Raw genomic sequence first — 22,497 nt, 5'->3', positions numbered from 1 at the left:
CCTTTGGTGAGATGCTATAACCATATTATAAATGGCAGTGAATTCCAAAAGCTCATTCCTCACACTAGGTCCAATGAGTTAGTGCTTTATAGTTCTCACTACAAAGGACTCAAGAAGGAGAAAACACTTAGAAGAAAAAGCACTCCTTAGGTAATGGATCATCTGTATGTGGGTAACAACTATTAGTGGTGTTTAGTTATTATGGAGTTCAAAATCAGTCTACTGCTGAGCTAGGAGTGGCAGAAGGTATTAAAAAAAAAACGGGAGTTGTGGTGTCCATTCAAAACTGAGGTAGGGAAAAAAAAAAAAAAAAAAACTGAGGTAGGGGATCCTGGGTAGCTCAGAGGTTTAGCGCCTGCCTTTGGCCCAGGGTGTGATCCTGGAGTCCCGGGATTGAGTCCCACGTTGGGCTCCCTGTGTGGAGCCTGCTTCTCCCTCTGCCTGTGTCTCTCCCCCTCTGTGTGTGTGTGTGTGTGTGTGTCTCATGAATAAATAAATAAAATGTTAAAAAAAAAAAAAAAACTCTTGAGGTATGAGAAGCTGTTCAAGCAAACAAAAAGTTCTTTTTTTCAAAACTAAAAACAGTAATACAAAAAAAAAAAGCCTAGTCCCACTCATTTACCTCAAACTGGGAGGCAATGACACCAGGTCACAAAGCCAAGAGGTATGATCACAACTGATTTGATGTCCCCAAAGGCTTTTTGACCTAAACCCCTTTAGACAGCAAAAGCTCCAAAGCCAACCTTCCTCACCAGTTCCCACTTCTAGGACAAAAGAATTCAACATTTATAATAAAGTGTCCTATAGATGTAAATGGGGAGAGAAGGGAGAGGGGTTTATAAAAGCCCTAGCACAGTAGATTCAGGTGTAAACTGCAAAACACATGAGTCTTAGAGGCAAATTATTAGAAAATCACAGGCCAAAAAAATAGAAGAGGCAAGATGATACTGCCCCAAAGCAGACCACATAGGGAGAGCTCTTCCCCCACTTCAGGCCCTCTTGCCTCACTGCTAATAGGAGACAAATTCTGCACTGAAAATCAGATCTGATTTAAACCAACAGACTAGAAATACAGAGTGACTGGCACGTTTAGGAATCTGTCCCAAAGATGGTCAAGAGCCTCTGCCACCCACAGACTAATCTAGTCCAACTAAGCACAATGACTGGAAGAAAATGAAGCTTTCCACCATTGCACTGTTGAACAAAGACTGCTAAATAAAACAGCTGCAATGCATGTATTAGGACAGCCCGTGAAAACCTGCCAGCATTTGACCATTCTGGCACCCCAAAATGGCTACTTGGTATGACTCAAAAAACAACAAGTATTTTCTCAATGTTTTATTATTATTTATTTATTATGTTCAAACACACACAAAGCTGAAAGAAATTTACAAAGAATACCCATATACTATCACTTAGCTCTACTATGAACATTTATAATGCTTAGGGCGTGTCAATTCATCCTTTTATATCCAACTACTAATCTACTTTATGTGGGTAGTATGTCTCAAAATAAATTGTAGACACTGGTTCACCTCCCCTAAGTACTTGAGCTATATCATAAACTACAGTTTAATATTTCTTTATCATTTTTAATGTAAAATTACATGAAATGAAATGTTGTAATTTTAAGTGTGTGCTCTGAGTTTTCACAAAAATACACACTGCATAACCCAAATTCCTGTCAAAACATATACATTAACACCACCCCTAAGTTCTCTCATGGCCCTTTCCCAGTCACTTCAGTCACCTTCCATCCCAACCCCAACCCCAGAGGCAGCCCCTTTGTTTTTCTTCCTATTTTTTACTTTAAGTGAAAAAAATTCTTGAAATTTCTAAAAATGGCATGGCACCATATGTGCTTGTTTGTGTAAGGCTTCCCTCCTTTAGCTTTACGTTCCTGAGAGCCAAGTATGTTCTCTGTAGTAGCAATTCATTCTTTTCTGTTGCTAGGTAGTATTCCACTGTATAAATATATCAGAGTATATCAGAGTGTGGCCATTCTACTATTGGTAGAAACCTGGACTGTTTCCCATTTTGGATTGTTATACACAAAGCTGCTAGGGATATTCCTGCCCAAGACTATTGCTTGCATATTAGAAATATCTGCCTGCATTTCTCTTGGGTTAAATCACTAGGAATTGCTGGATCACAGGCCACACGTACATTTAGTATTAAAAGCAACTGCCAGACCTTTTCCCCAAAGTGGTTCTACCATTTTATATACCTACTGAGAATGTATGAGAGTTCTTTTGTTCTAGGATCTTGCTAACATTTGGTGTTGTCAGTCTTTTTAATATTGGCCATTCTGGCAAGTAAGCAGTTGTATCTTACTGTGGCTTAATCTGCATTCTCCTGAGGACCAATGTTTGAACACCTTCTTCATGTACTTATTGGCCATTGATCTCCTCCTGGGAACTGTCTGTTCGAATCTTTTGCCTATTTTTGTATTGCTTTTTAAAAAAAATTTTTTTATTGTTGTACCTCCTTGACACCTACTCTTGTAATAGATCTATGTGTCACAAAATTTTCTGCCAGGCTGTGACTTTCCTATTCATTTTCTTTTTTTTGTTTGTTTTAAGATTTTATTTATTTATTCATGACAGACACAGAGAGGGAGAGAGGTAGAGACACAGGCAGAGGGAGAAGCAGGCTCCATGCAGGGAGCCTGACATGGGACTCGATCCCGGGTCTCCAGGATCACACCCTGGGCTGAAGGTGACACTAAACCGCTGGGCCACCGGGGCTGCCCTCTATTCATTTTCTTAAAGAATCTTTTGATGGGTAAAAGTTTTTAACTTTGATGTTATCATAATTTTATTTTTTAGGTATTACCAAATTGGAAAATCTAACTTAAATGTTAACAGGGTTCCATGCTTCACACTCTGAAATGTGACATCTATTCCAGCACTTGGACCTGTGACATACAATCACTGACAGAAGTTCTATCACTGACTCAAACTCTGTGCCAGTGAGAAGGAAGGTCAGAAAGTCAAAGGCCAGGTCAAAGACATGATGTCAACTAAACATCACTTAGTGGTAAATACCACAGCAAGTAAAAGCAAGAGAAATTTTGATAACTTTAAGGAATATTTTCATTAACTATGAAGAGTCACATAAAAATCTCTAAGCCAGTTCTTTTACTTTCAAATTCAGCTGGATGGAATAAATCTAATTCCTTTGCCATCAAACAGCCCCATCAATACTTGAACCCCTTTACTTTTTTCAAAAACTAGTTTACTTGTATATTTATTTGTATGTTTGTTCTTAACTTTTCATGACTCACAAATTTAAATTACCAGACCACTAAAGAAATCAGAAAGTTTCTCTTTACTATAACTTTCACCCCATACACCTGGTAAAATCTTTAGAAAAATCACAAAAAGCAATGCATTTTAGAGAGAAGGCTCTAGTTTACTTACCTATGAGCCTTTGTGGAGTAAAATATAGTTTAATTTTAAAAATTTGTATGTAAAATAGACATCAAGAATTCAAAGGTGAGCTGGAGGGTCAGCTGAGAGGACATTACCAGAATAAATTAGGAAAATTTAAATATGGACTTTAGGTTAAGTAACAGTACTATATAGCATTGTTAAATTTCCTAAGCATGATAATTTCTTTGTGGTTATGTTGGAGCATATCCTTGTCCTTAGGAAAAACATGCTGAAGAATGTTATGAAGACTTAAAGTATTATGGGGTAAAGTACTATAATTTAGCTTTCAAATGGTTCAGCAGCAAAATGAATATATAAAATGGTGTGTTTGTAGTAGTGAAACAGAATGCAAAGGCATCAAAATATTAACAATTGGTAACTCTAAATGAACTTTTCTTGTAACTGTCTTGAAGGCTGAGATGTTTTCATATTAAAAAGTTGAGAAAATACAGATTTCCAGGCCCATTCTAGTCCTAAAGAATTAGAAGCTCCAGAGTTAGGGCAAAAATCTGAAATGCTAAGAGCTCCAAGGTTAATTCATGATTCAACTCTGGATAAGTAAACAAACAAAAAAAAGCTCCAAGTTCTAAAGATGCTTCTGGAAACACTAGAAAAATCTGAATATGGAGTGTATTTAGATAACTTCTTGGGTTTGATAACTCTATTGTGGTCATGTATGAGAACGTCCTTGTCCTTAGGAGATACATGGGGAAACAGTTAAGCGAGTTAAACTGCTATGATGACTAGAGCTTACTTTCAGAGTTCCAAAATACAAGAGAGAAAAAGGAAGATAGATATATATACACAGAGAGAGAGCAAACATGCAAAGTGCTAACAGTTGGTAAATCCAAGCAAAGGGTATACAAGTCTTTCACCATATGAAGCTTTTTGCTGTTATATGGGTTTAAAAGCTTCCAGACAGAAAGAAAAATATAAAAATAAAAACCAAATTAAACTAGTTTTGAAAAAGAAGTAATAACAAGTTAAGGATCAAGTCCTAAACAAAGTGGTAATAAAGAGGACATGAATTCAGCCACCGGTTTCAAACTTATTAAAAACCCAAGAGAAAGCTGCCTCTACTCGATGTCTCCTACATGCAAGTTCTGCTCACAAACCTCCACCTGCTTGCTGGACATTTTCCACCAGATGCCCAGACTTTTGCCTCAAATGCACCTGGGAGAATAAACCTAACTTCTCCACCACCCAGAAGTTGCTCAAACCTGAGAAAATGGAGAGATCCCCCAGGAGGGCCCTGAAGACCAGCCTCACCATCCCCAGCATTTCCCTTCCTCACACCATGTCTGACACACCACCTCAGCCATGGCCTCAGTGAAAGCTCCTCCTCCTCTGAGCAGTCCCCCATAACTGGCTGCCCAACAGCAGCCCCCACAGTTGAAACCACAATTCCAAGCACAGCCTACCCTACACAGTGGGATTCTCACCTCCTTCCTTCTGGTTGCTAAGAACACAATCACTGAAGGGGATTCTCCATCAGTCATAGCACACAGGCGACTCCCTCTGAAACTAGAAGTAATTCACACCACCAAACCCAACAAAATACTAGGCCTTAAAACAAAACAAAACAAAACAAAAAACAAGCAAACAAACAAACAAAAAACACATCTACTACTTCAAGTCTCTCTCAGCTTGTCCTCAAGGGTGAGTTCATTTTGCAAAAGCGTGCTAACCCTGTTAAAAGTCCACCTTCCCAGCCAGGCCATTCTTTTGTAGTGTGTGTCTTTCCCTCTGGGCACTAGCTTCCCCTCAGAGTTTGATGCCACCTATGAATTTAACAAGTGTTAAGCGGGCAGGGCTCCCTTCAGGTTGACAGTAGCCTATTCAATCAGTGCTCTGTGGGTACCATTCCCCAGTCCAGCTGTGATTCAAACTATACCATATGACTCATGTTTTGCCAGCTTACACACAGGGAAAGATTTTCAGAGATGGTGTTAAATACCTTGGTGAAGTCAGGAAAAATACCCAGATTGTGGCCGGACCACTAAGTCTAGAAAGCTTATCAAAATGCACAATCAGTTGTTTTCTTTTTGAATAACTTGCACTTAGTAATCCTGTTTGCGTCTCCTACTCTTCACGGCTTTCTCTTCTATGCACTTAAAAATAATTTTTAAGCCAAGAATTTGCCTAGGGTTGTCATGAGACATCAGTTTAGTTGCTCTGAATCTACCTCTCTTTAATAAGAATGGGCCATTTGTCTTTCGGGTATCTTTGCCATTTCTTCCAATTTTCTTGATTCCTCAGAAGTTGATGACCTTGAAAACTTTAGTTGGAGTGGGAGTTTTGAGTCTTGAAAAGCCTCAGATCATTCTCATTTTAGTCTTCCTTTCCCTCCTCCTTGATCATGCACAGCTCATTCATCCAACAAATACTTACTGCTCCGCAACCCACAAAACAGCGACATTCCCAAAGGCTTGGTGCTAGACTGTACTGCTGTATTCTTTCCCCATTGAGCATGGGGCCTGGAACACAGGAAGCCCTCATTCACTTCATTGGGCAATTTACAGGGGATTCCCACAAAAATCTAAATATATAAATTACTTTTTGTCCTATCTAAATGGTAAAGCAAGTGTAAAATACATGAGTATTTTAAAAACAACACAGCGCTGGTGAGCAGGCTGGTTCTGGGTGAGGGAAAGGAATGGCAGGGCAGGTACAGCTAGAACTCCATCAGCTTCATCAACTGGCTGCCTTGCCCCACACACCAAGTCTGTCCATTCCCTCCTGATCCCGCCTCAGTTCAAAGTCATCACATGTCTAGAGATGTCATGCAACTCGACTCTCGCTGACTCGTTTTGCTCTAAACTCCCTCCACAGCCGCTTCCTCCGCTCCAGCTTCACCAAATGTACCCCTCCCCGTCCCCGTAACTGAGGTCACTCAGAATAAAAGTCACAAGGACCCACTGTCCTGAACTCAGCCAGTACTACAACAAACACTGGTCTCTCGGCAATATTCCAGAATAACCCGGTGGGCTGCTGAAGGCCCATAGGAGCATAACCCCGATAAGACGTGACTAGCTAAAAAAGGCTAGTCTCAAAGCTCTACGTAAGTTATAGAGAAATGAATGTTTAAGCAGAAAGCACAGGTATGCTTTACATGTACTGTGCTTCTGACCGGGTGGGGCCTCTCCTGTAGCAGTGGGTAAATATTTTTGATACTATCCTGGATAAAACTATTGCCCTTAAGTGGAACATTTCTGGTCAACATAATTCAGGTCAGCAAAACAAAGCACTTTCAGCTCTATGAACTAACACTGATTTTAAGGCACAAAGTAATAAAAATCACAGGACGGTAAATTTTAAAAGGCTTCCACAGTCTTCATGCATCTGAATATTCATTCAACAAATACCTGAAGACCTTACCCTATGCTGTAGCAGGGAACAAGAGGCGCCACTTAGCTTACAGCCCCAGTGGAGGAGAAAAATCAAATGAAAATAAAACTAAAATTCACTTTACTAAAATACTATATTAGGGCGTCCATCCCATGTGGCTAAAAATAATCACTCGAGAAGAATCATAATCTTGAATTTTAAAGATAAAGCATTCTAAGGTACAATCTGTTCCAAAATCCTCTTTATATATGTTAGCATGGTTCAGTTAATATTTTTTTATTTTTTTAATCAAAACTGATAACACCTTGGGGTGCCTGGGTGGCTCAGTCCTTTGAGAGTATCTGCATTCAGCTCTGGTTGTGACCCTGGAGCTCTGGGGACTGCCCCAAGTCAGGCTCCCTGCTCGGCAGGGAGTCTGTTTCTCCCTCTGCCTTTCTCCCTGCTTGTGCGTGCATGCACTCTCTCTTTGAAATAAATAAAATCTTTTAAATAACTGACAAAACCTTATCTTTTTTTTAAAGATACATTTATCTGAGAGAGCATAAACAGAATGGGCAGAGGGAGAGGAAGAGAGAACCTAAAGCAGACTCCACACTGAGCCTGAGGTGAGGCTCAATCTCACAACCCTGAGATCAAGATCTGAGCTGAAACCAAGAGTGGGAGGTTTAATCAACTGAGCCACCCAGATGCCCCCAAACTGACAAAATCTTATCTTAAATTAAGCAGGAAATAGTCATAATTCTTAGAAAGTTATTTTGAAAGCCAAAAAAAAAAAAAAAAGAAGGAAACAAAAATTTAGAATTTTATCGTTCACATAAATACTTCTGGCCTATATTTGAGTCATATCTAAAAATAAAGTAATAGGAAAATCAATTCTTACAAAGTAGGCAGAGCTTTTATGATTTCACAAAATACAAAACAAATAAAATGGCTATTTCTGCTGAACCTTTTTCCCCATCTGAATATACTAATTGCCAACAAGAACAGCTTCCATGGAGATAGCTATTACTGTCTGGAAATTATTAGCATGGTGCCTAAATAGGACCTATTAAAGGACCTGACCTATTTAAGTGATTCTCCACATCAACAAAGTACTCACACCCCTAATAATTTTGCTCTTTATTTCTTTAGCTCCAACATTTAAACAACATCAATAAGAATTTTTTAAAATCTGCTTTCTTGCCCATAACATCAACCTGGAAAAAAAAAAAATCCACTCATGTAATGCATAATATCTGAGCACTTACTACATTTAAGGCAGTATGGAATATATAAAAACACTTCTAATCTCAGTGCCCTTTTGATTAACTAGAAGGAAGACTTTTACCATATTTGTTCATTCCAATATTTACTGAGTACTTACTATGTCAATCACTTAAGCACTAGAGATAAAAAGAAAACAAAACATGTTTGCCTATAGAAACATTAAAAGTAACTCTCTTCACCCTAGCACTTATTCTAGACCACAGTGAGCAAATTACAACCTCCCACTTTTGTGTGGACCATGAGCTTATGAATGTTCTCACCTTTCAGATCAAGTGAAAAAAAAAAAATCAAAGACAGAAACTTAGTAACAGGAGAAAGATATATGAAATCCCAATATCTGTGTCCATGAATAAAGTTTTATTGGAACCCAGTTAAATTTGTCTGCTTACACTTCTGTCTGTGGCTGCTTCATGCTATAGTAGCAGAGCTGGGTGGTTGCAAGGGAGATTGTATGATGGCAATGCTGACCCCTGATCTAAACCCTGATGGTAAAATAAATAAATAAACAAACAAACAAACCCTCATGGTAATCCCTCTACAGCCAATGACTGGTGAGACAGGCAGGCCTCAGCCAGTCTAAACCAGTAGGAAGCAAGGGCTCTTACTCTGAGCAGATGAGAAAAAGAAGTCCCTCTTCTTCCAATGAACATGAACAAGGAGGCATGCAATCCCAACTGCCACTGGCTACCATCTTGCCCCCCGGAGAGGAACCAATCTCAAAGTGACACCTATGCTGAGAAAGAGAGCAGAGAAGCAGAAGGAACACAAGTCCCTGAAGATATTTCAAGCCACTGATCATACCATATCTGGAATGATCATACCGCATCTTTTTAAATGGAGTAAATTCCTAACTGTTTATGGAAGTTTGAGTCAGGGATCTGTTCCTAACACAAGTGCCGCCCTTACAGTCAAGCAAGAATGGAAGGCCACAGATCACTACAGTCCAAAACAAAATGTCTGCTTTGTTCATGGGAATATCACTATCACCACATTCAATAACTGTATTAATGAAATGCTTACTATGTGACAGTTTGTAGTCAATCTTTGTGACTATGATGCAAATACTGATCTCCTTATTTTAAAGATGGAGAAAAGTTAAAGATGTTAAGACAGGTGTGATGATTTACTGAAGGTCAACCATGAGCGACAAAGCTAGTACTCAGGTCCGGTCCAGTCTGCCATTTTGTTGTGTGAGATCTGATTGGGTCACACTTTCATCTGCTGAAGCAACTAATAAATGAATGAAGATGCTAAAGTAGTGATATGTGGACAGTGCTACGGAACCTCATGCTTGGGAGCCTAGGGGTTACGAAGCCCAGGGTATGGGAGAGCCAGGAGGACTAATGAAGGAGCTAAACTGTAAAGGATATTTAGGAGTCACGCAGGGAAAGGCAAAGTGAGGAACTGTCCTAGAAGAAACAGCATGTGTACATTCAGAGAGTACAGAAACTGACTGAATACAGCTTATTAGTATAAACAGAGAGAGGGAGTCAAAGAATGGCTAGAAAGGGTAAGAGGGGCACGACCCTGAAGTGTTCCTTAGATCATGCTACAGAATTTAAACTGTCTCAAGTACTTGAGGAACCACTTGAGGTTTTCAAATAAGGAAGGGGCATGACCTACTTTCTACTTTATAAAGATAGCTTTGACAGAGGGATGAAATAGAGCCAGTTAGGAGTGATCTAAGCAACACCTAAAGGATCTAAAGTGTTCAACTGAAGGAGCTTTACAGTCAGAACTGGAATCCCAACTCCAGTTCTCACTGTTACTAGCTTTATGATCTTTGACAAATTAATCTTCCAATTCTTCACCTACAAAATGAGGAGCTAGAGAATCAGTATGAGAACTAAATGCTAAGCTGAAGAAGCACACAAGGCTTGACATACAGTAAGGACAACTCGCTAAGTGGCAGCTAGGTTTGTGCTCTGCCATTATTGTTACCAGATACGTTTATAGCTCAGGAGCACCAAGTACTGGAAGCTATCAACAGACAGTAGCTAAAGTTATGGAGAGCATGCGGCATGGGACTAGAGCAGGACCTAGCAGAGAACCTTGGGGAAGAGGATCCTTCAGGGAGCAGATCAAGAAAAGGAACAAGAGCCCAGCAGATCTGGGGTTAATGTAGTCTCTGCTGACTCTGACTAGAAAGACCTAAAGGGAAGCAGAGAAGAAAAGGAGCCCATATTACTCATTTGTGATATTTGGCTGGGTAGAGGATACCTTCTACAGAGTAGAAGGAGGTTTTGTGTTCTGTTTTGTTTCTCATTAAATGAGAAAAACTAAAGAAAGAGGAATAGGCTCTGGGAAGGGGTAGAGAAGGAGAGGTAGGTAAGTGATGGCTCCTCCTCAGGGGTAGGTAAGTGATGGCTCAGGTCTGTGAGGACGAGGTTTGGACACAACAGTGAGGGGACAAAAGCTCCTGTCCCAGCCTTTGCTTTTCTCGTAGGTAGGTGGGGGCCCAGAGGTCTGTAAGAGCTGTGACTGCCAAGATTTTAAATTCCTTCTATCTGTGGTACACCCTACACCCTACTGGGCCTCCTCCTCAGTCTAAAGAAAGAAAAGGGGCTGTACTAAACTACACATTAAAGATCCACTTCATGAGCTCAGTTTTTGCTTTCTCTCATGTGCCAATTAGAACAATATCTTGCCAAGATTCTCAACTGTACCAAGCTTCTGCAGCCATCCCATGTCCCAGACCTCTCTCTCTCCACTCGGGGGTTAAGGGGTATAAACTGGCCTTACGTCAGTTGGCTCCCAATGTCATGCACCTCAGAGGCCAAACCCCACCCATCATGCAAGAGATGACAGACTTTTATTAAAGATTTGTTTCTTTCTTTATTTATTTAGAGAGAGTGGAGGGAGGGCCTAAGGGAGAGGGAAAGAGAGAATCCTCAAGCAAACTCCTCACTAAGCACAGAGCCCAACTTGGGGCTCAACCCCAGGGCGCTGAGATCATGACCTGAGCTGAAATCAAAAGAGTTGGCCACTCAACCAACTGAGCCACCCAGGCACTCTGAGGTGCGAGACTTAAGGATACCCCTGATTTCTCCACACAATGGGAGGAAGTCATGTCAAAATGGAATTGGAAGTACTAAGGCATTGAGCTCAAGGAGTTGAACATTTAAATACCTAGCACTGAAAACATGGGTAAACATCAAATAACAACATATGGAAGGACTACAAGACATTGTTGAGGGGCCAAGTGAGGAGGAATATCTCGAAAACATGTAATTTCTTCCAAATCAGTATTGAACTGAGCTACCGAACCTTAATTTATCCTTATTCAGTCATCTTAAATGTCTCATTGATTACAAGAGAATTCTGAAAAGGTAGCCTGGGGAATTAGCACAAATACTGTACTACCTCTAGAAGAAAAAATAAAAAGTTGCTATGAGCTTGCACCTTCATGTACATGAATTTCACCTTAAAAATGTCCTATCTGTATAATCTTACAGAATACAAGAGAAATGGAAACACGAGGCACATAAATGTTTGGCATATAAATCTACCAGTACCTCCGTATGAGACACAGAGCCCATCAGTAACTGTATCTCAGATCTGCATCAGGTACCCTAGACCTCCAGGTATATTTACTGGTTATAACTAAATGTACTGAATAGTTAAAGCCTATAAAATAATCAAATTTACTTGAAAGTTCCAGAAAATAAGTATTATATACTACTCATGAAAAGAATCAGTTCAGTTTTGAATGAAGTAATGTATCCAGGGCTAATCATTACTACTTAAGGAGGAAAATGGGCACCATACCAAGTCAGCCCAACTAAATTACGAGTATCAAATCATTTACCGTCTCACAGGTATTAGAATATCCAGTCTATTTGTAAAGACTTTTTACTTCAATAAACTCAGAAAAAATTCTGTCCAAAATATAACTCGAATTTAAAGATATTTAATATTTAGGGGGGCCTGGGTATCTTAGTTGGTTAGGCATCCAAATCTTGATTTCAAAAAAAAAAAAAAAAAAAAAATCTTGATTTCAGCTCAAGTCATGATCTCAGGGTCATGAGATCAAGCCCCAAGACAGGCTCCAAGCTGGGCATAGAGCCTGCTTAAGATTGTCTCTCTCCCTCTGCACCAAACCCCTAACCCTAGCTCATGCTCATGCTCTTGCCCTCTCAAAAGAAAAGAAAAGAAAAGAAAAGAAAAGAAAAGAAAAGAAAAGAAAAGAAAGACAGACAGGATAGCTTTATAACTTGAAAATAGGAAAAAAAAAAGAAAATAGGCAAAGTTTCTTCGACAAGATAAAGAGAACAAAAACCATTAAAAATGAAGAAGACATCAATATAAAAATAATTGCTCTTCCAAAGATACTATTTAAGAAGGTAAGCTATAGACTGGAAGAAATTATTTGCAACACATACATCTGAAATGTATTGCAAATACATGTATTTGATACATCTGAAATGTATTTGCAATACATATATCTGAACTTCTATCTGCGATATATAAAAGCTACAACTCATTAATAAAAAGACCAAAAAAAAAAAAAAAAAGGCAATAAAAAATAGGCAAAAGAGGTAAATGGAAAGAAACTTTGCCAAAGAAGATAATGTATATGACCAATAAGCACAAGAAAAAGCACATGACATCACTAATCCTCAGGGAAATGTAATTTTAAACGACAATGAGAAGCCACTGACACCCACCAGAATGGCTAAAATTAAGACTGACAACACCAAATGTTGGTACAGATGCAGAACAACTAGAATTCCCACACGCAGTTGGTAGGAGTGTCAAATATATCGTACAACTACTCTGGAAAATAATTTGGCAGTTCTTTTATGAAACTAAACAAACACCTACCTTATAACTCTAATTCTTCTCCTAGGTATTTACTCAGAGAAATGAAAACATACATCTAAAAAATATGAAATCTTCAATATAATATTACAATATTCATAGAATGTTCTTCAGAATAGTCCAAACTAGGAATAGCCCAAGTGTCCATCAGTAAAAGAAAAGAGAAACATATTATGCTCTGGTCACACAATGGATGACTTGGCAATAAACACAACAAGACATTCATACACGCAACATGGATGAACCTCAAAAATATGCTGACTCAAAGAAAACCTAAACAAAAAGTTCTTACAAAATAAAGTTCCAGAACAGATAATACCAATGTATGGTGAAAATATTTAGTACAGTTGCCTCTGAAGGCAAAGGTGGCGGCAAGGAACGGACTTGAGTTTTCTGAGGTGATAAACATATTATTTATCTGAACAGGTTGTTTGGATTGCACAGATGTAAACATTTATAAAGACTATTTGAAAATAATACACTAAGATTTGTGCAACTCATTGTATGCAAACATTACCTCAGGAGGTGCAAAAACCATGTTGAGCTCTAGTTCATGTCAGACACGCGTGAATATTTAGGAGTGAGGTATACTACTACGACTCACTCTGAAATGCATAAAAAACAGATTAATTGATATGATATAAAGCAAATATATTAAATATGAACCACTGTAAAATCTAGGTGGTAGGGTCATTATACAATTTTTCTAACTTGGGTACATACTCTAAATTTGTCATGATCAAATATTAGTTTAAAAATATAAATACATGAAGTACCCAGGCTAAATGCAATAAAAGATGTGTATAACTTTTGGATAAAATTATAAAAAATAATGATAAGACTTAAATAAATAGGAAAATTATACTCTGTTCAAATGGAAGAAGACCTGGTTTTATTGTCCTAAACTGTGCTGTAAATTCAATTCCAGTCAAAATCCTGAAACACTTCTAATGAAATTTACACTATAAGCACATGCTCAATGATACAGTCATGCACACGGAAAGGGCCAAAAACAGCAAGGACAATGGTAAAGAGACAAGGTAGAGGACTTGCCCGATCAGATATACTATCGAGTGGAGTGACTCAATGAGGTATTGCTCCTACATTATTGGAATAAAACAGAGCCACACAGATTTATACACAATACATGACACTGCAGACTCGCAAAGAAAGAAGACCCTTTGCCTGAAGGTACAAGATGTTTTCATCACCTGTCTTTTAAAAATATTGAATTAGATCTCCGCCTTACAATATATACAATAAAATCTACACTTGGAAGTTTAGAGATCTCCATGTGAAAAGATAAAATTTACAATATTTGAAAATAAGAGAATGTTTTACAATCTGTTTTAGAAAGGATGTCTTAAAGCACAAAACTACAAACCACAAAATAAAAATTACAATATTAATATGTTAAAATCCGAAAATTCTCTTCAACTAAATATACTAGAGCAAATGACAAGACTACATAATCAGATTGGGAGAAGCCTTTCACCTTAGAAATAATCAAAAGGTTCAGGATATAGAAAAGAAATTCTACAAATCAAAACAAAATAAAACAACTAACAACCACACACCAGAAAAACAGACACATTCTATGATCACGCAATTCACAGAAAAGGAAACATAAATGGTTATTCTCAGGAGTAATCTCACTGTTGATCAAGTAAATGCAAGTTGAAACCACAAGATAACGACATCACACCCACTAAACTGGCGAATATTAAAACTTACCAAGTGTTGGTAATGTGGTTACAGCAAAAAGGCGCTGTATCCTGCATGAGTGGGTGCGTAAACCTAATACTCCCACTTAGATGGCAGCAGAAAGTCAAGTTGAATACGCTCATTTTCATAACCAACAATCCCAAGTAGAAAAGCCCTCAGATATGTACACGAGGGGAAGGGTAGCTACAAGAATGTTCAGAGCAGCAGTATTTGAAAGAAGAAAACAAAACAAGCCAAGTGGTTGTTGATGGCAGCATGGCTAAACAAAAAGTGGCGCATTCATACCGGGAGGAGCTATATATATGAAAACATAGAGCCAAATCTGGTGGAATCCCAAACAAATGGCATCAAGCTAGTATGCCACGTATTAGCCTAGTCACAAAGCCCGTCGTGTGTGCTAAACAAAGATATGTAGATGTAGATATAGATATAGATATATAGATGTATGTATATATACATACACACACACACACACACACTTCCTGAGCTGTCTTCATCTACACGGCTTTTAACAACAGGTATGTTTACACAAATGGAAACCTAGTATATAATGTGTGACATGACAATATATAACATGTTATTTGGGTATCTAAACATTTTATGTTATAAAGAAATGCAAGAGCATAATTATCACAAAACCTATAAGAGTGGCTGGGAATGGATAACAAAGGAGAGGAGAAACCAAGAATTTGGTGACATTTTATTTCTTCACCTGGACAGTGGATAGATCTTAAAAATGCAATATTTCAGGGAAACAGAGTTTTAAAGAACACTACATAGAAATCTGTATATTCCAGAAGCTAGAGAGAGAGCTCACTGAGAAAAAGCATGAATTAATTTGTAAAACTCAAAGTGACAATCATTCAAATTCACTCAATTCAAAGAATGGAAAAGTGAAGTTGAATGCTAGATATTCTTTCGACAAACATTACAACACAGATTTTTATTTTAACGTAAGAAAAAAAGTTAACTGCTCCTAAATAAAATTTACACGTGGACGTTAAGACCAAAAGGGGGAAAAAAAAAAAAAAAAAAAAGACCAAAAGGGCTTTCCAGTATATCTTTTCAAGGAAAGTGAAATTTAAAACAGGGTGAAAAATTGGAGGGAGGGAAAGGAATTGTGTATAGTAGTGATACAATAAACAAGAAACAGAAGTTAGAGACAGAGTATAACATCAAAATAGCTCCGAGTCTACCCCTACAGGTTATGGAATTAAATCATTTTATCAAACAATATTCTTTCACTTTAAAATAAAGACTGATGCTTGCTGGCTTCCATACAAAATGAATCACTGGGTTAAATGTGCAGGCACATATGTGGGAGAGAAGTGCTGGCAAATCTCCAAGTACTGCAATAGTGCCTTCCACTCTGCTATAACTGGACACCCCTCCACCGCTGCCCCGTCCCCACTTAATTCACTAACCCTATCTGCCTTAGAGCACCGAGAGCATCTACGGCAGATGATGACAGTTATACTACAGCCAAAATGACTGGACAAACCACCTGGATCTCACAGGGGGCCAGAGAACAGCCCAAACCCTTCAAAAGTCCTTACGCAACCTTTTTTTTTTTTTTTTTTTTTAAGATTTAGGGATCCCTGGGTGGCTCCATGGCTTAGCACCTGCCTTCGGCCCAGGGCGTGATCCTGGAGACCCCGGATCGAGTCCCCTGTCGGGCTCCCTACAGGGAGCCTGCTTCTCCCTCTGCCTGTGTCTCTCTGCCTCTGTGTGTGAGTCTCTCATGAATAAATAAGTAAAATCTTCAGAAAAAAAAATTTATTCACCAAGTAAGTTCAAATTTCCCTTTGAGTCTAACAGGTTATCTACAGCAATCTGTCCTCAAGCATCATCAATTTGATCAGAACTAAACTGCATTCAGGGATTTGCCATTAAAAAATAACTGCATCAGCCAAAGGTAGCTACGACACATCCTTGAAAAGCAAGTATCAAATGCAGACGGAATGCCTGAGGCTCTCCCATTTAAGGAGAGTAACATTTTTTAAAAAATAAACAACGAATGACAAGAACATACCGTCTTGGCTCCCCACACCATCAGGAGAAAGAGAAAGGTTAAAGCATGGGACTCCAGAATATACCCCTACAGCTGGCATATAGAGAAGAAAGAACTGAACATCTAGTTTTCTAGCAGAAATCGCCAGAACTATAGGACACAACCAGACATGCATCCACACAGACAGACTTTCAGCCATGCATGCAGTGCTGAATGGATCCTGGGGCAGCATTTATTGAAACATGAGGGAACCCAAGCACGTCCACATCTCCCAACCAGTAACTGACACTTTCCCCAGAGATTACGTAAATTGTAGATGGGTTCTATGTACCCTCAGGTTTAATTAAAGGTCAGTTAATTTAAAAAATGTGTTGCATCTAGGAGTCTAAGGAGTTAGACTTAGGAGATAAGTATCCCTGACACAAAGTTGCCTATTTTCATGATATTAAAAACAGTGTGCTCCAGTAGCATCAAGAAACTAAAATGTATCCAAGCTCTAGTAAAATAAAATAATATAACAGATCTCTACGGGATTAGAGAGTAAATCAGCAATTTGAAGGCTGATGTACAAATGGTATACTTTCACCCTAAGAGGTGAACAAAACTGTGTCAAGTGATTCTCAAAGCCACAGTATAAGCACTACCGCTAGAGCAGCCATTTCACTTAAAACACTACACCAAAAGAACATAATAGAAAATGATTTCTTTTTAAATCCCAAAAATAATGTCAAGCATACAATGACCTAATTAGTTCTGCAGCCTTATGTTCTCCCAAGTTTTGTTCTCAACCTTACCATTAGAGAAACTTTAACGAATATATCTGAAAAACACAAAGGCATAGAAAATTGGTTTGAGGGCTATCCCAATTATGAAATGAGAGAAGAATTCTTCCCATTTGGAGAGACTGGGATAAGAGGTTCTGAGAGACTTGCTACACAGTTCTTAAATGGATATGAATCCAGGTCAACAGACTCCCAAGGTACATTCCATGGGGGGGGGGGGTATTCTACTGGGACTGGAGAGCTCAGGGGTTAAATTTCTGTACTGACTAAAAATAAGGTAAATAGTCCACATGAGCCTTTATCCAAGTTATCTTGTTGCTAATTAGCTGAAAAGGAAAACTTTTCCTTTTCTTGTACTCTCTTTGCCACACATGATTTTAAAGAAGACTAAAATACAAGCCCTTCCTTTTACTTCCTACAGGTTAATATGTTTGGTCTTTTTAAAATGTGTTCCAGAATTCCCTCAGAACAGTTTTTAGTACTTGGTTTCATATGGTCTGGTCAGGCTGGACAAAATGCTGTTTGACTGAACACAAAACAGCACACGGTTCTTGGAGCTTTCATCCTACCTTCTCACACTAGAATGACTACCACGGGATTAAGCAACTGAGAGTCTATCGATAAAGAAAGGTAATTTCACCAAGGCCTCTGCATCAAGAGAGCCAGAATGCAATCAGCAGTTTATCTGTTAGTAAGTAGTCTAAGACATACTGAAAGTAGAAAGAAAGAACAAATTTCTAAATGATTAGTATCCACCAGATGAATCTGTGAACATATTTTACAGATACTACACGAAGGCATTTAATCCTAAATAAGATAAGCTCAACAAATAAGGCTGCTAGGGACAAACTCTTACTACTACATTTCAAAATGTGCTGTTAGTCCTTGAGAGCAATGCCTAAGAGTTTTTAAGCAGCTGTCCATCCACAGTTCTGAGTATGTACAGAACTGACTAAATAAAAAACAAAGTGGTATTATATAATCCGAAACTTCAAACTGAAAAAGCAAACAGTATTCTACAGTGACACCTACTGGTAAAGGGTAATATAGTAGCCTGACACTATGAGACCAACAGATGTTTACATACCTGTAGCCGGTTAGAAGCTACAGGGAAAGACTTCATGATCCTCAAAAGGGAAAAGCTAAAGAAACAAAAACATTACACATACCTAGGACTTAGACTTAGGAGATAAGTATCCCTGACACAAAGTTGCCTATTTTCATGATATTAAAAACAGTGTGCTCCAGTAGCATCTGTAGTGTAGTAGTGTCTGTAAACTACAAGCTAAGCCCAAAGGACCACCATGATCCTTGAAACTTTCCAATCAATACATCTGAAATAAGTTTCCCCTGGCCCCACCTGGCCATGCAAGTTAGATTTTTACATGCAAGTTAAAAGCTAAGTGTCCAATTTACTCATGTTTCTTTTATGTTTTAAAGAGTAAAACTGAAAAGGTAAAACTGAGTTCTGTATGAAATTAGATATTTTATTGATTCTCAATTTAAGTTGAAGACTTAAGTGAAAAGCAGACACTTGCTTTAAAAAAACACCACTGTTTAAGTCCCTTAATTCTAAACATCGCTTTTCAACAAAATGATCACCAAGATAAAAGAAAGCCAGTTATTCACTTTTTCTCTCAAAGGACTGAGTCCATCCCCCCTCATAATTCTACACAAAAATTTAACAAATCATGTTTAATGTGACCAGTATCATCATCAACTTCAGACTGTTGACGCAAAACATCTCAAAAAAACTTACCATTTGAGCCCATACTCTTCTCAAACTAAGATTTTCATATGTGCTATTTCAAACATAATTCTAGTCAAATTTAATTGATAGCATGAAAAAAAGCATACTTTCTTAAATAATTTGGTGTAGTATGCCATAGACAGAACTAGAAAGGAAGAGATAATCTACAGAAGGAAAGAAATAATCTACTTCAACTCTAAAAGTCCCATAAAATCTTACAAATTAGAAGACCTAAAATTCAAGTATTATGGCATCATGAATGAGTGACAAGAAATTTGAGTTCTAGTCTTGGATATTCCATTAACTAGTTGGATTTCTAACGCACAACTTTTAATGAACTATACACCTTTTCTGGGCATTAATTTTCTCCTCTATAAAATTAGAGGGAACTGAATGGGTCTTCTGGTAATGCCCCTGCTGAAATTTCTTCAGCTTCTATGATTTCCCTAGTAGATGAGAATGGTTTGGGAATCAATGTCTATACCTCAATGACTCAATAAGCATAGCAACAAAAAGGAAGTTGGCTTTATCTTTTAGGTATAACCTGCTAGAAGCAAACCATATAAATAGAATCACACTTTCACACTGTGGTGTACCTGTTTAAGACTGAAGAACCGTTTCCATCTCCAGTGCCTCCTACTTGGCACACAGTCAGAACTCAGTATTTACTACACAGAAGGGCTATGGGAAAAGACTACTCGTTATGTAACATGCAAGACTCCAACTCTTTAAATGTTTTGCGTTTTGTTTTTGTAACATACTTTCCTCTTTTACATATTCTCTTTACATACCATGTATTTTCATGACAATTATGCAATCCGTGTGAACAATGCTTAAAAGGCTACAGATCCTCAAACACAAACAGGGGTGGCAACAAAATATCTGAATATGAGAGTCAGAATACATTAATTTAGGTCCTAACATTTCCTAAATTTATTACCTACCTGTTAAAACTGGTTCAATTTTTGAACTAGTAGCAATGAGAATATACATTTCCCTGTACTAATTTGAACCATATATATATATATACACACACACACATATATATATATATATACAGTGACTTCCTCAGATGCAATCAGCCCTCTTCTGCCCAGGAGTACAAAGAATAAAATGGAGCAAAGATGTGCTTCACTTATAAATAGTTACAGAAAACCTCTGACAACAGTTAACACGCACAATTAATGGTCTCGTTCATCAGTTTTCCCAGCTTGAGTGTTTAGGATCTTCTCATTTAGAAACGTTTAAAAGGGTAGCCAAAGCCGTGGGAGATGGTTCATCCACTCTTCTGCCTGTTTAAGCAACTGGCATTTAAGGACAAGTGACAAAGGAACACAAACTTTTACTTATGTCAAAGATGAACTAATATGCTTTCTTTGAATTTCAAATAATGTGTATCTTTGTCCGTTTACAATACCAATATTAACTCTGAGAATGTAAATTTGTGCAATGACTTTAATTATGCTACGTTTGCCATTTAAGTGTATGCATTCACTCATTAATCAAATATTTATTGAGCACCTATTAAGTCCAGGACTACTCTAGGAGTTGGCGAGAGGAATGAACAAGAAGAGGGGGTAAGACAGGAAGACAATACACAGGAAAATAAGATACTTTCTTATGGTGATAAGCGCTTATTTAAAATAGTTATTTGAAGTATGACTGCAGTTACCTGATTGATTTCCTTCATCTATGACATGATTCCTTGTAGACTTCAGGAAACAAAAAGCCTAAACCATTTCAAAACGAGGTTTTCAAAAAGGAAAAACTACAGCTCACATTCATACACATGTGTATTGCAGTTTCAACATTCTAAATGAGTCAAAGGAAGTATAAAAGAAACTGAGAACCACTGAAATATGAGATGAAACAGATTTAAAACATCTGCACTGTTCTCTTTTGCTGGGTAAGCACATGGAGGAAAAAGGTGACTATCCAACACATTTGTTAAAGACAGAGTGAAAAAAAAAAGAGAAGTTCACCCAGTATTCTATGATACTCTACGAGACTTCCAAGGCAACTACAACGCATGTTAAGAAAGCTACCTAGAAGCAAAAATATTTAAAATAATTTCCAAGAACATTCACAGCACACACCCCCAACTCTCTCACACACACACACACACACAGGACAGTATCCTTTGAGTTGCTCTTAAAAGCTGCTGGTTTGGCAGGAACTTATTTTCTCCGGCTCTGGCTCTTTTCCAAAGTCCCCAAAACATGCAAGGCAAAGGTAAACTGGTTCCCTTACTCCCGCCCGTCTCCGACTCCTCGCGAAGCCAGGAAAGGGTCGATGCCTACCCCTGCCCGCGGGCCCGCCCTGGGGCGAGGGGTCAGCCGGGAAGGGCCCCGTGCGACCAACCCAAGGCCGCGCACCCAGCTCCGCCCGGCCCCGCGGTGCGCCCCCCGGGCCCACCGAGCGCGGCCTCCGCCCCGCGCCCCAAGGAGGAGCGACGCGGCGGGCGGAGGGCGGGCGGAGGGACGGCGGAGGGGATGCGCGGCGGGCTCCCCCCGGGGACGCCCGCGCCGGTCCCGCCGCCCGGCCCCACGCCCCCGCCTCGGCGCTGCCCTGACCTCTCCGCGCCCCGGGGCTGCTGCTGCCGCCGCTGGTGCCCGCGCCCGCGCTGCCGCTGCCCGAGCTGCTGCTGCCGCCGCTGCCGCTGCCGCTGCCGCTGCCGCTGCCCGAGCCGCTGCTGCTGCTGCCGCCGCCGCCGCCCTTGGCGTTCTTGCGCGGGGCCATGGCGCGCACGACTGGGGCGGCGAGGGCCGGGGGCTCCCTCGCGGGGCCGGGGGGCGCTGTCGGCGGCGGGCGCTGCGGCGGGTGCGGGCCGCGCTCCTGCAGCAGCGCCTGGGTCTCGGCTCCGCCCGCCGCGCCTCCGAGGACTTTCGCCCGCGTGCCGGCTGCGCGCGCCCAGGCCTGGCGTGCGCCGAACCCGCGACTCCCTCCCCGGGCGAGAGCGCGCGGCCCGCAGGCCCCTCGGCCACGCCCCTTCCCGCCCGAGCCCCGCCTCCCCCCGCCCACGGAAGGCTGAGTGACGGGAGGGGGGCCAATCACAACGGCCCCGAGAGGGGGCGGAGCCCTGCCGTGCTTCCCCGCCCCCCTGCGGACTCGGGGCTGTTCGGGGCGAGCCGCGGCCGCCTGTGAGCGCGAGCCGCCGTCGACTTTTCCAGTCTGTCTCGGTCCTTGGGAACGTGGCAAACGTGGAAGCCAAGAGGGCTCTCGCGAGCGTTGGCGGAGCCGGGGCGCCCCGGGTGGCTGGGGCGGGGCGCGGGGGCGGGGCCGGCGGACACGTGGGCGGTTCGCACGGAGCGCGGGGCCTGCGGGCCTGGCTCGGGGGACCCCGTTGCTGTCCCGCTTCGC

General features: G+C 40.2%; 1 protein-coding gene across 13 annotated transcripts in view; it reads right to left on the bottom strand.

Annotated features, from left to right (window-relative positions):
• The window catches only part of ASPH (aspartate beta-hydroxylase), a 212,352-nt gene extending 190,273 nt beyond the window's left edge, over positions 1-22,079 (bottom strand). For 9 of the 13 annotated variants that reach the window (XM_077876822.1, XM_077876824.1, XM_077876829.1 and 6 more), the window contains exon 1: positions 21,711-21,891. In XM_077876822.1, coding sequence (XP_077732948.1) covers positions 21,711-21,876 — 166 coding nt within the window. In that variant the 5' untranslated portion in view covers positions 21,877-21,891. Of the gene's footprint in view, positions 1-21,710 lie in introns of all 13 variants that reach the window. The other 4 variants (XM_077876837.1, XM_077876834.1, XM_077876835.1 and 1 more) reach the window with 4 other exon arrangements.
• Between the last annotated feature and the right edge of the window lie 418 nt (positions 22,080-22,497).

Source organism: Canis aureus, chromosome 28 (genome assembly GCF_053574225.1).
Source record: "Canis aureus isolate CA01 chromosome 28, VMU_Caureus_v.1.0, whole genome shotgun sequence".
NCBI classification, from domain to species: domain Eukaryota; kingdom Metazoa; phylum Chordata; class Mammalia; order Carnivora; family Canidae; genus Canis; species Canis aureus.
The sequence above is the reverse complement of the archived record's forward strand: the minus strand, read 5'-3'. Positions and strand labels throughout refer to the sequence as shown.